Genomic DNA, 12,117 nt, shown 5'->3' on the forward strand with positions numbered 1-12,117 from the left:
AACCAGGGTCTGTATTGACGTCTCTAGCACTGAGATGCAGTGTCTTAGACCGCTGCTCCACTCGGGCGAAACAGTTGTAAGGGGAGTACTGTACATTTGTCTAACAATCCTGCTTGGTGGAAGTGTCAACGTCATCCTCCAGAAGGCTCCCTTCTGATTGGTGAATGGCTAGTTAGGGTGTGGTCAAAGTGCATATAACTGTATGCTATTGCTTTGGGGCTCTTCTGTTGGTTGTTGTTTCTAGTTGGGACCTTGTGTCGTCTATCCAGTTAGGGCAGGACTCAGGAGCAGTGTCAAATATCTAGCGTGCTGTTGGCTAAAATAAACTTTCCTCTGCATGACTGCCTCAGTGGTCCACTCTCCTATTAGTTGAGTTGACTAAGATACCCTTCAGTCCCTCATTTTCTGCCTAATCCTCCTGGCCTCGTACCCATCAGAGGGACACTCATCTCCTACTCCTTCCCCAGAGATGTCTCCCCAGGCTTCTCTCCTACCTGCAGTGGTCCTGTCACTGGTTCTGGTTGTGTGGGTTCTGACAGGGCTGACCCATGCCCAGCCCAAGGCTTCTGTCCTGGACTTCTCAGCCAGCCTGGGTAACCTCCTCCCCAGCCTCAGCCGACCAGCCAACTCCAGCCGGATCTTCTATGGGGTAATGTTTGACGCTGGCAGCACTGGCACACGCATCCACGTCTATACCTTCATACAGAAAGACCCTGGTGAGTTATGCTAAAACTCTACTGGAGAGAGAGGTGGTGTTTAGATGCTCCCTGATGTGTTACTCTGTGCAATGTTGTGGTATTGAATTGCCCATTTACTTCAAGCAAAATTGAATTGGTATATTATTAAATGCTCATCAGTAAACATAACACTATGCACATCTTCATAAAATACTGTTCATGTTTGCAAATTGTAAATTAAATGCTTATTGAGCCAAGTGGATTTTGTCATCTCAATTGTATGTTTTTTTTCTGTTGACGGATCGTTCATGTGTATCTTTTGTCTGACAGAGGAGTTACCAGTGTTGGATAATGAGATGTTCCATTCCATCAAGCCTGGTCTGTCAGCATATGCAGACATGCCTGAAATGGTGAGACAGCAGTGGTTGTAATTGTCGATGCAGCAAGTGGTATTCAAATATTCAAATATTTCAAAAACACTTAAAATGGCTTGAGTCCCTAAAATGCACATCATAATCATCATCTCCACCACCACATTCTCTCCCCAGGGTGGGTATACAGTGAGGCAGCTTCTGAAAGTGGCTAAGAAAACCGTCCCTCGGCTGGAATGGAAGAGAACCCCGCTGGTCTTGAAAGCTACAGCAGGACTCAGGCTGCTGCCCTCAGAGAAAGCCCAGGCTCTGCTGGAACAGGTATGGGTGGGAGTTAGGGCACTCCTATGTCTGATAGGGGGCTGGAGGACTATTAAATCAGGTATGGTACTGCCATAGGTGTTGACACTGCATTCACCCTTTCTGCTGTCATCTCTCTGTGTTCCCACTCCACCCCACAGGTGCAGGATGTTTTTGATGAATCTCCCTTCTTCGTGCCAGACGATAGCGTCAGCATAATGAACGGTACAAATGAAGGTAAAGTCTCGTCTACCCATAACCCGTAGTCAACCTCCAGTCAGACCTATTCATCAGCACTCCGGAGGCAGGCTTCAGCAGCGCTCGCCTCTTGGTGGCATCAGTCCCTGTTCTCCTTCGACAGCTTGCTGTACACTTTCTTACCCCGGTCTGTTATGATGACGCTGTAGAAAAAGAGGGTTGTTGTTGTTAGTCTGTCTTGGTTACACCTCAAAAAGGTGTAATTATGTGGTGAATGGATTTAGTGGTTTACCAAACCTTGTGTGGTGTAATTGATTTGTCAGCATTTTGTCGAAAATGATAGCCCTCTTACACAAACTAATGTCAAACTAATGCGTATGCATGTCAAACAAGTGACGAGTTAACTGCACTGTCAGATCAGTATTAGCCTCACTTGAATTCTACTTTTTTGTTCTTGTAGGAATCTTGGCGTGGGTTACTGTGAACTTTTTGACAGGTGAGGCTTGTAACTTTTTGTCATAGTACATATTGTAATGCATTATTGTCACTTTTCAAACAATTTTGTTTAGGCTATTCTATTATCAGGTTGTAAGGTCAGCTATAAACAGGTAACTGCCAAAATAATGGAAACACAGTAAAAGATGGATACAACGTATGTATATTGAAAACAGGTGCTTCCACACAGGTGTGGTTCCTGAGTTAATTAAGCAATTATCATCCCATCATGCTTAGGGTCATGTATAAAAATTCTGGGCAGGCCATTATTTTTGCTACCATGGTTATGCCACCATAGGATGACAATGCCCCCATCCAAAGGGCACGAGTAAACAATATGCCATGGCATTATCAGCCACCAGTTCTCAACCCAATTGAACACTTATGGGAGATTCTGGAGCGGCGCCTGAGACGTTTTCCATCACCAACAAAACACTAAATAATGGAATTTCTCGTGGAAGAGTGGTGTCGCATCCCTCCAATAGAGTTCCGGACACTTGTAGAATCTATGACAAGGTGCATTGAAGCTGTTCTGGCTCGTGGGGGCCCAACGCACTATTAAGACACTTTATGTTGGTGTTTACATTTACATTACATTTTAGTCATTTAGCAGACGCTCTTATCCAGAGCGACTTACAGTAGAGTGCATACATTTTATTACATTTTACATACTGAGACAAGGATATCCCTACCGGCCAAACCCTCCCTAACCCGGACGACGCTATGCCAATTGTGCGTCGCCCCACGGACCTCCCGGTTGCGGCCGGCTGCGACAGAGCCTGGGCGCGAACCCAGCCCAGCCTGGGCGCGAACCCAGACACTCTGGTGGCGCAGCTAGCACTGCGATGCAGTGCCCTAGACCACTGCGCCACCCGGGAGGGTTGTTTAATTTATTTTGGCAGTTACTTGTATATACACATAAATCAGACAGCTGACTCCCACCGTCTTCAGAGGGAACTTGTCAATAAAGTTGGTTCAAATGTGAAGCATGCTATTTTAGGTCATCTGTATGCTGAGACCAGGAAGACAGTGGGGATTCTGGATTTGGGGGGAGGATCGACTCAAATCACTTTTCTTCCTAAATCCAAGGTTAGTGTCCATTTGTACAAGTTGATTCATTTTCAATATTGTGTTTCTATGTTGTGTTAATACAGTTTTTATTGGAATGGTAATAACATTTGATTTATTTTTCCTGTGCAGAAAACCATTGGAAGTTCTCCTGATGACTACATTGCCAGAATTGACATGTTCAACTCGACATATGAACTCTACACTCACAGGTATACAATCTATATCCACTGATGCAGCAAGTATAAACAGTGATATTTATTCGTAACAAATCCATAAGGTAGGTATTTGTAAAACTGTTTTCCAAGTAAGATTGATTGATTGATTTAATTGACAGCTACCTAGGTAATGGACTGATGGCAGCTAGACTGGCAGCCCTAGGAGCACTGGGGGCAGACGGTACAGGGATTACATATTTTACATATCATCATCAGCATGTTATCTCCATTTCGACAATATAGGTTTCAGAACATGTATCAAATGTTTACTTTCCCATGTTATTCATAGACCCCCCATATATTATTATGTTACTTTACCCTCCAGGGTTAGAGTGGAGAGTGTTCAAAAGCTCCTGCCTGCCTAAGAAGTTCAGAGAGGAGTGGAGGTTTGGAGGACTCACCTACATAGTCAGTGGGATACCTGATGGTGAGAGTCAGCCAACTCACTATATCTGCTAGAAGTACAGTCAAATATGTACCATAGTAGATCAACCTTGGAACAGTTCTTTGGATGGTAACACAAAACATAGCATGCTGAGGTACCTCTCAATATGTCCTCTATGCAGGGTGGTAAGGTTTACCTGAGTTTGCTCATCGGGGTATTAGGTCTCGGTTGCTGTTGAGCAGTTTGTCACAAATGTGTGTGAAAAGTGCTATACACATGCATTTCATTGATTGATTGAAAACTTGAGGTCATAATAGTATCCTGTTTCTGTCCCTGTCCCAGGTTATGTGGGATACACACTGTGTTACCAGGAAGTGCTGAAGGTGGTAAAGGGAATAGTTCACCAGCCCTATGAGTTGAAAGACACCAGTGTGTTCTACGCTTTCTCCTATTACTTTGACCGAGCCGTGGATGCAGGCCTTATTGGTGAGAGGAAACACACACACTATGACTTACACACAATACTTCAACTGAGCAGTGGACTTTTCAGTGAGAGGACACACACACACAGTTAGTATAATTACTCACTGCTAGAATTAGATTTATTCACCTCCTCCCTCTCGACAGGGAAAAATTACTCATTGCTGAGGTGATTGACTCCAGTGTTTCCCCTAGGATTTCTTTCAGCAGCGGTGGCAAAGTTAGCGGGTGGGGGGTTGGGGGTACATGGTAGTGGGAGGGACCAATGCATGGGTTTAGGGCAAATTTCCTGCAATTCTACACATTTTGCCATTGGGCAGAGTACGTTTTAAAGCTAGTTTCCTGCAATTCTACAGGTTTTGTCCCGAGGCTGAGAGACAAATTTCAGTTTGAAAAGTGATCATATTTGAAAATATATTGCGCCATTATATTTTCTACATACTTTATATCTGGTTTTAGTAGTTTAAGTTTACACTTAAAATATTTTACCATCCCCAAATATATATTTTTTGCATTGGCGGCAACGATTTTGCAGCGGCGTGCTGCTGCTAAATGCATTTACAGTTGAAGTCGGAAGTTTACATACACTTAGGTTGTAGTAATTTAAACTCGTTTTTCAAACACTCCACAAATTTCTTGTTAACAAACTATAGTTTTGGCAAGTCAATTAGGACATCTACTTTGTGCATGACACAAGTAATTTTTCCAACAACAGACAGACAGATTATTTCACTTATAATTCACTGTATCACAATTCCAGTGGGTCAGAAATTTAAATACACTAAGTTGACGGTGCCTTTAAACAGCTTGGAACATTCCAGAAAATTATGTCATGGCTTTACAAGCTTCTGATAGGCTAATTGACATCATTTGAGTCAATTGGAGGTGTACCTGTGGATGTATTTCAAGGCCTACCTTAACTCAGTGCCTCTTTGCTTGAAATCATGGGAAAATCTAAATAAATCAGCCAAGACCGCAGAAAAAAATTGTAGACCTCCACAAGTCTTTTTCATCATTGGGAGCAATTTCCAAACGTCTGAAGGTACCACATTCATCTGTATAAACACCATGGGACCACACAGCCGTCATACCGCTCAGGAAGGAGACGCGTTCTGTCTCCTAGAGATGAACGTACTTTGGTGCGAAAAGTGCAAATCAATCCCACAATAGCAAAGGACCTTGTGAAGATGCTGGAGGAAACGGGTACAAAAGTATCTATATCCACAGTAAAATTAGTCCTATCGACATAACTTGAAAGGCCGCTCAGCAAGGAAGAAGCCACTGTTCCAAAACTGCCATAAAAAAAAGCCAGACTACAGTTTGCAACTGCACATGGGGACAAAGATCGTACTACTTTTTGGAGAAATGTCCTCTGGTCTGATGAAAGAAAAATAGAACTGTTTGGCCATAATGACCATTGTTATCTTCGGAGTAAAAAGGGGAAGCTTGCAAGCCGAAGAACACCATCCCAACCGTGAAGCACGGGGGTGGCAGCATCATGTTGAGGGGGTGCTTTGCTGCAGGAGGGACTGGTGCACTTCACAAAGTAGATGGCATCATGAGGATAGAAAATGATGTGGATATATTGAAGCAACATCTCAAGACATCAGTCAGGAAGTTAAAGCTTGGTTGCAAATGGGTCTTCCAAATGGACAATGACCCCAAGCATACTTCCAAAGTTGTCCTTAAAACCTGTTTGGCGTGCAAGCCCGACGTCGGTACACTTATGACAACAGCCAGCTCAAAGTGCAGGGCGCGAAATTCAAAATATATATTTTTTTAATATTTAACTTTCACACATTAACAAGTCCAATACAGCATATGAAAGGTACACATCTTGTGAATCCAGCCAACATGTCTGATTTTTAAAATGTTTTACAGGGAAGACACAATATGTAAATCTATTAGCTAACCACGTTAGCAAAAGACACCACTTTTTTTACTCCACCAGTTTTTTACTCCATCAGTAGCTATCACAAATTGAGTTTGAGTTTATTTTTACAGGGACAGTGCACATTAATCAACGTTTCAGTAAAAGTGCCGGTTTTAGCCAGCCGGCTAATTTTCAACCGCAGTCCCTGGGCAGGTTATTAAAAACAATTACAATATAGACAATAGCAACATAGAACAAGACATAGCAACATAGGACAAGCAAGACGTAGCATACAGACAGAGCAACATAGAACAAAAAGCAGCAAGACAAAATTCATAAAAGCGACAAAGTGTTTCCACACCTCACCATACAGACAACAGACATGGAAAGTGGCAACACACAGCTAGGGACCATGTTCACAAATCTGATTGACCTTTAGCCATGTCTTCAAGCATTTTGTGAAAGTGTGATATGTGGTGCAGTTATGTGTGTCTGATGGCAGTGTATTCCAGACATGGGAAGCTCTCACAGAAAAAGCGAATTTACTAAAGGTGCTTTTCCTTAGGGGAACTACACAGTCACCTCTCATGGCAGACCTTGTGGATCTGCTGCCATATGTTTGGGTTTTCTGTTTCGACCAAATAAAGATTCGACCAAATAAAGATATAAATAGCCACTAACCAAGAAACAACTTCATCAGATGACAGTCTGATAACATATTTATTGTATAGCATATGTTTTGTTAGAAAAATGTGCATATTTCAGGTATAAATCATAGTTTACATTGCAGCTACAATCAGAAATTGCACCGAAAGCAGCCATAATAATTACAGACACCAACGTCAAATACCTAATTACTCATCATAAAACATTTCTGAAAAATACATAGTGTACAGCAATTGAAAGACAGGCATCTTGTGATTCCATACAATATTTCCGATTTATCAAGTGTTTTACAGCGAAAACACAATATAGCGTTATATTAGCTTACCACAATAGCCAAAAACACAAGCAATTTCCCAGTAGCAAAAGTAAGCGATCGTAACAAACAAGCAAAAGATATATAATTTTTGACTAACCTTGATTTTCTTCCTCAGATGACAGTCCTATAACATCAGGTTATACATACACTTATGTTTTGTTCGAAAATGTGCATATTTAGAGCTGAAATCAATGGTTACACATTGTGCTAACTTAGCTACTTTTTCCCACTACGTCCGGATTTTTCCTGACACTTTTTCTGACACACATATTCTGACCAAATAGCTATTCATAAACATAACTAAAAAATACATGTTGTATAGGAAATGATAGATCCATTAGTTCTTAATGAAATCGCAGTGTTAGAATTCTAAAAATAACTTCATTACGATATGCAGCTTCGGTATAGCTAGAGTACCCAAACGTTGGGCGCCCACGACTAGTTCACATGTACGACAGATATATGAAATAGCATCATAAAATGTTTCTTACTTTTGCTGATCTTTCATCAGAATGTTGGACAAGGTGTCCTTTGTCCAGAACAGTTCGTTGTTTTGATCTGGAACGGCAAATATCCCTCTTAATTTAGCATGCACACTAGCCGAGTGGCACAGATCTCTCCAACGTCAACAAAGTCAGAGAACGGAACACGGCAAAACTCCCGAAAACATTTCAATAATCTGATTAAACTATATTGAAAAAACATACGTTATGATGATATGGTCACATGTATCAAATAAAATCCGAGCCGGAGATAGTTGTCGTCCATAACGGCAGCAAAACAGAAGGCAATCCCACTGTCCAAGTCGCGCGCTTCAGAGTACCGGAAATGAGGGACACGTCATACAAAGACCTTGTATTCCAATTCAGATGAAGATAAACACAAAATTTCTTCTCTCTCAGCCTCTTGACATCCAGAGGAAGGCCTATGAAGTGTACGTAGACTCTTACGTGCCATGCCCATGTATAGGCAGGAAGTTGAACAGAGCGACGATTTCAGACATTCCACTTCCTGGTCAGGAAATGTGCTGCAGAACGAGTTCTGTTTCACTCAGAGAAATAATTCAAACGGTTTTAGAAACTAGAGAGTGTTTTCTATCCAATAGTAATAATAATATGCATATTGTACGAGCAAGAATTGAGTACGAGGCCGTTTGAAATGGGCATGTTTTATCTGGCTACTCAATACTTTCCCTTGCAGCCATAAGAAGTTGTTAAGCAAAATGGCTTAAGGACAACAAAGTCAAGGTATTGGAGTGGCCATCACAAAGCCCTGACCTCAATCCTATAGATAATTTGTGGGCAGAACTGAAAAAGCGTGTGCGATGCAAGTAGGACAGCAAACCTGACTCAGTTACACCAGCTCTGTCAGGAGGAATGGGCCAAAATTCTCCCAACTTATTGTTGGAAGCTTGTGGAAGGCTAACCAAAATATTTGACCCAAGTTAAACAATTTAAAAGCAATGGTACCAAATACTAATTGAGTGTATGTAAACTTCTGACCCACTGGGAATGTGATGAAAGAAATAAAAGCTGAAATAAATCACTCTATTATTCTGACATTCCACATTCTTAAAATAAAGTGGTGATCCTAACTGACCTAAAACAGGGAATTTGTACTAGGATTAAATGTCAGGAATTGTGAAACTGAGTTTAAATGTATTTGGCTAAGGTGTATGTAAACTTCCGACTTCAACTGTAGGGGAAACACTGGACTCAGTGGTGCGTTGTAGATGTGAAGTTATTACAGTGGTGTCCTTGGTTGTCGACTCATCAGTGAGTGAGATGAGAAAGGTTGCAGGCCCAATTGTTAGTATGATGGAGATGTACTGTGTAGCCCTGCTGTCATTATGAATGATAGTGTGATAAGTGTTTCTTTCTGATGGAAAGGTTAACGACCCCCATCGCTCCTCTCCTTCAGACAGGACCCAAGGAGGAATGCTAGAGGTCAGGGACTTCAAGAAGAGAGCTAAAGAGGGTGAGAACCAGATAAGCCTGAATCATGATATGCATAGCAATGGATTTATCGTTACTATTTAGTGGGAGACTTGCTTCTTTCTCTGCGCAGTGCACTTCAGACATGCCGTGCATGGCAATGTATTATACCCATATCAGACTTACTGCGCTGTGTACTGGAGAAGTCTCATTGGCTGAAAGTGTCTTCCTCTCCTCTTTCATTTACTGCACTGATTTTTGTTTCTTATTCCAGTGTGTAACAAGATGTCTATGTACCGTCCGATCAGCCCCTTCCTGTGTATGGACATGACCTACATCACTTGTCTGCTCAAAGACGGCTTTGGCTTCAAGGAGAACACTGTACTGCAGGTGAGACAGTAAAGCCGTAATGCACAATAGTCCTTTTTGGCAAGTCAGTAAAGCAAAACCACACTTTTTAAAGACAGGGTCAGTTCAAATGTTTTATTTATTTAAATAAATACAAAAAGGCATGTTGAGTGATTTGGTGTGTGTGTGTTGTCTCATTTCCCTAGCTGACTAAGAAAGTCAACAACGTGGAGACTAGCTGGGCTTTAGGTGCCACGTTCAACCACTTCCAGAACCTAAAGATCCACAGATAGACAAGGAGCCACAGGTCTGGGTGGGCAGGAGGAGAAAACCACTGGATTAGATGGTGCTCAAAAATAAATGGACTGAGGAATTCTTGTTGTTTTAAACAGCCTTTGTTCCTGCCTTGTTGTGGATTGTAATGTCTTAAAAATATGCCTTGCATCTTTGACTATCAAGATTTGACCTTTCTGAGATAACATTACAATTGTTACAACTATTTTGTTACCCAACACCTAAATGGCTGGTACTATAGTTCAGTAGGTCTGTTGTTTTCATGTGACTGGTTGCTATAGCACAGTGGTCATATATTATTTACATCTCTATTAAAGCACTGGGGGCTGTCGCTGACAAACGCCACTGAGTTGTGTTACTGTATAAAAGGTGGATATTTTGACCGTCTGTTTAATATCACTTGGGTGCGAAATTTATTTTCAATTAAAAATAAAAAAAAACTGGTATGAGTGTGCTTTGCAAAAATAGCGTGTTCAATTGTTCTACATGCAGCCCTCTGTGCATCAAATCTTACTGTGCCTTAGTTCCAATAGCAGCTTGGGAGTTTGGAACTGATTTCAAAGTTTCCTTTCTATTAATGATGGAGGACGGAGCACATTTAATGTCATTTTCAAATAGTTTTACGTCAGCTATTGACTTGATTAATTTGTGAATTAAGCTAAAAGCAACAGCCTTAATATTGTTTTACAAAAGGAATATCACTGCATGTTAACCTTATCTGCTCTCAGGTGAGCTTACACAATTGATTAAGGACGTTTCACAATGACAAATCCAGGTAGCTATACATGTACTTTCTTTTAATAAAACTCATGATTTGTATATCTGTCTTATTTCTTTGGAAAGTCACCTGATAGTTATTTGTATTTATAAACTACAGAAAGTCTTTGTACAAGTTCTAGAACATTTCATACTGTCTTTCTCATAATAAAACCCTTAGTAGCTAATTACAGATATCTACAGGGCTAAAAGTGAAGGATGCATCTATGTACAGAGAGCTTTGCCTCAAATGCCTGAGATTTGCCCAACAGACTTGACTACAACAGGGCCACCACATCCTCTGGGTATGTGTGGCTTGCTGTTGTCATGGTGACCAGGTCATGGGGTTGAGAGAGAACAACCACCGAGTCTGCCGAGCCTAGAAAGAAGGAGGAAAGGAAGAGGAGGAGGGAAGGCATTAAATAACTAACATGGTCATAGGCTGTTCCCCTGGTTTTGGACAAGAATATAACAGCGTCGCTAACTGTTAAAGAGTATTAGGATTGGAGAGTATCGGGGTTTTGCATTTGTGACGGGGTGTGTGACTGTGTCTACCTTGGGCTCGCAGCATGGCATGGTGGACGTTAATTGGATCAACCCCTGTAGTCATGGTGACCATGGTGTCGCCAGGCGACCCGTCGGCCTCCAGTAAACTGCTGTGTGTCAAAGCCTCACCTGTCAATAACACACAGGGGACATACTGTACATTACAGGTATGTTTGTGTGCTATATTGAACATTCCAGATGGAAAACAAAGGGCTGGTTCCACACACACACACACACACTCCAAGGCTGCGGCTGAATTAGGTGCGTTTGTGCTGGGTTGGAACTGGAAGAACGCTCGTAACCAGGCTTGGCGACCACTAGCCTAGTTTGTGTGTGTGTTACCCGTTTCTCTGCCCTCGTTCCCCAGAGCCTCCTCTCCATGTCTCTTCCTCATGTGAACGTTCCTGCTACCGCTCTGAGAGAACGTCTTCCCACAGATCCCACACTGGTGGGGCTTTTCTCCTGGAACACGATAGACACAGTAACACATATCAGTGGTTGCATCTTAAATGGAACTCTATTCAATGCACTACCTTTGCACATAAGGCCATAAGGCTCTGGTCAAAAGGAGTGCACTATATAGGGAATAGGGTGTCATGAGAGACAACCAGTGACACACACTGAAGCTAAAGTTATGTGTTTGTAGACAGTAGGAAGTCGATTTCCACATATTCAGTTGACATAGATAAACGAAGCTAACTGTTGTAATTTCACTATATATAGAATGAAAAGCTGAAACTGGCATGTTGTTCTCACCTGAGTGTACGAGCATGTGTTTGCGTAGACTGGAGTACTCAGCGAAGGACCGACCACAACCATCTGCTTCACACAAGAAGGGCTTCTCCCCTGCAGACAACACACACCAATTAATGATCACATGTTTCCCCCCCACAAACACACACGCTTGAAGGCACATACAGTTAAGGCTTCTCACCTGTAGACAACACACACTGTTAGCACTGAGGCGGTGTGCCCTAGCAGGAAGACCACTTTGTGCAGCTCACCCTGCACTATCAGCTCCAATGTAAATAACATGAGTAAGTCTACTTCTGATAAGCTTCCCAGTAAAGCATTAAAAACAATCAAGCAACCCAGAAAAGTGCTAAAAATAGCCCATATTAACATATGTAGCCTAAGAAGCAAGGTCCATGAAGTTAATAACTTGCTTGTAACAGATGACATTCATATTCTG

General features: G+C 41.9%; 2 protein-coding genes across 5 annotated transcripts in view; one reads left to right on the forward strand and one right to left on the reverse strand.

Moving 5' to 3' along the window:
• Positions 1–10,442, forward strand: LOC120024063 (ectonucleoside triphosphate diphosphohydrolase 5-like). The gene is made up of 13 exons (XM_038968173.1): positions 1–716; positions 1,008–1,087; positions 1,226–1,369; positions 1,510–1,585; positions 2,007–2,042; positions 3,042–3,130; positions 3,242–3,321; positions 3,447–3,508; positions 3,653–3,754; positions 4,055–4,198; positions 8,968–9,024; positions 9,256–9,371; positions 9,536–10,442. The coding sequence occupies exons 1-13, from the start codon at positions 470–472 to the stop codon at positions 9,620–9,622; spliced, it is 1,320 nt and encodes a 439-aa protein (XP_038824101.1). The 5' UTR covers positions 1–469; the 3' UTR covers positions 9,623–10,442.
• LOC120024062 (zinc finger protein 410-like) overlaps positions 9,451–12,117 on the reverse strand; it is a 21,052-nt gene continuing 18,385 nt past the window's right edge. For all 4 annotated transcript variants that reach the window (XM_038968172.1, XM_038968169.1, XM_038968171.1 and 1 more), the window contains 4 exons: positions 11,682–11,771; positions 11,268–11,387; positions 10,935–11,054; positions 9,451–10,758 (listed from right to left, as the gene is read on the reverse strand). In XM_038968172.1, the coding sequence (XP_038824100.1) occupies positions 10,658–10,758; positions 10,935–11,054; positions 11,268–11,387; positions 11,682–11,771 (431 nt within the window). In that variant the 3' untranslated portion in view covers positions 9,451–10,657. The remainder of the gene's footprint in view (positions 10,759–10,934; positions 11,055–11,267; positions 11,388–11,681; positions 11,772–12,117) is intronic.

This window comes from Salvelinus namaycush, chromosome 29 (genome assembly GCF_016432855.1).
Source record: "Salvelinus namaycush isolate Seneca chromosome 29, SaNama_1.0, whole genome shotgun sequence".
Classification (NCBI taxonomy): Eukaryota; Metazoa; Chordata; class Actinopteri; order Salmoniformes; family Salmonidae; genus Salvelinus; species Salvelinus namaycush.

Bases quoted from the DNA above. Each gene is read 5' to 3' on its own strand.
- LOC120024063 (XM_038968173.1), top strand. From the start codon at position 470: ATGTCTCCCCAGGCTTCTCTCCTACCTGCAGTGGTCCTGTCACTGGTT. The intron at 717-1,007 runs GTGAGTTATGCT...TTTGTCTGACAG, and splicing joins CTTCATACAGAAAGACCCTG to AGGAGTTACCAGTGTTGGAT. The intron at 3,755-4,054 runs GTGAGAGTCAGC...TCCCTGTCCCAG, and splicing joins AGTCAGTGGGATACCTGATG to GTTATGTGGGATACACACTG.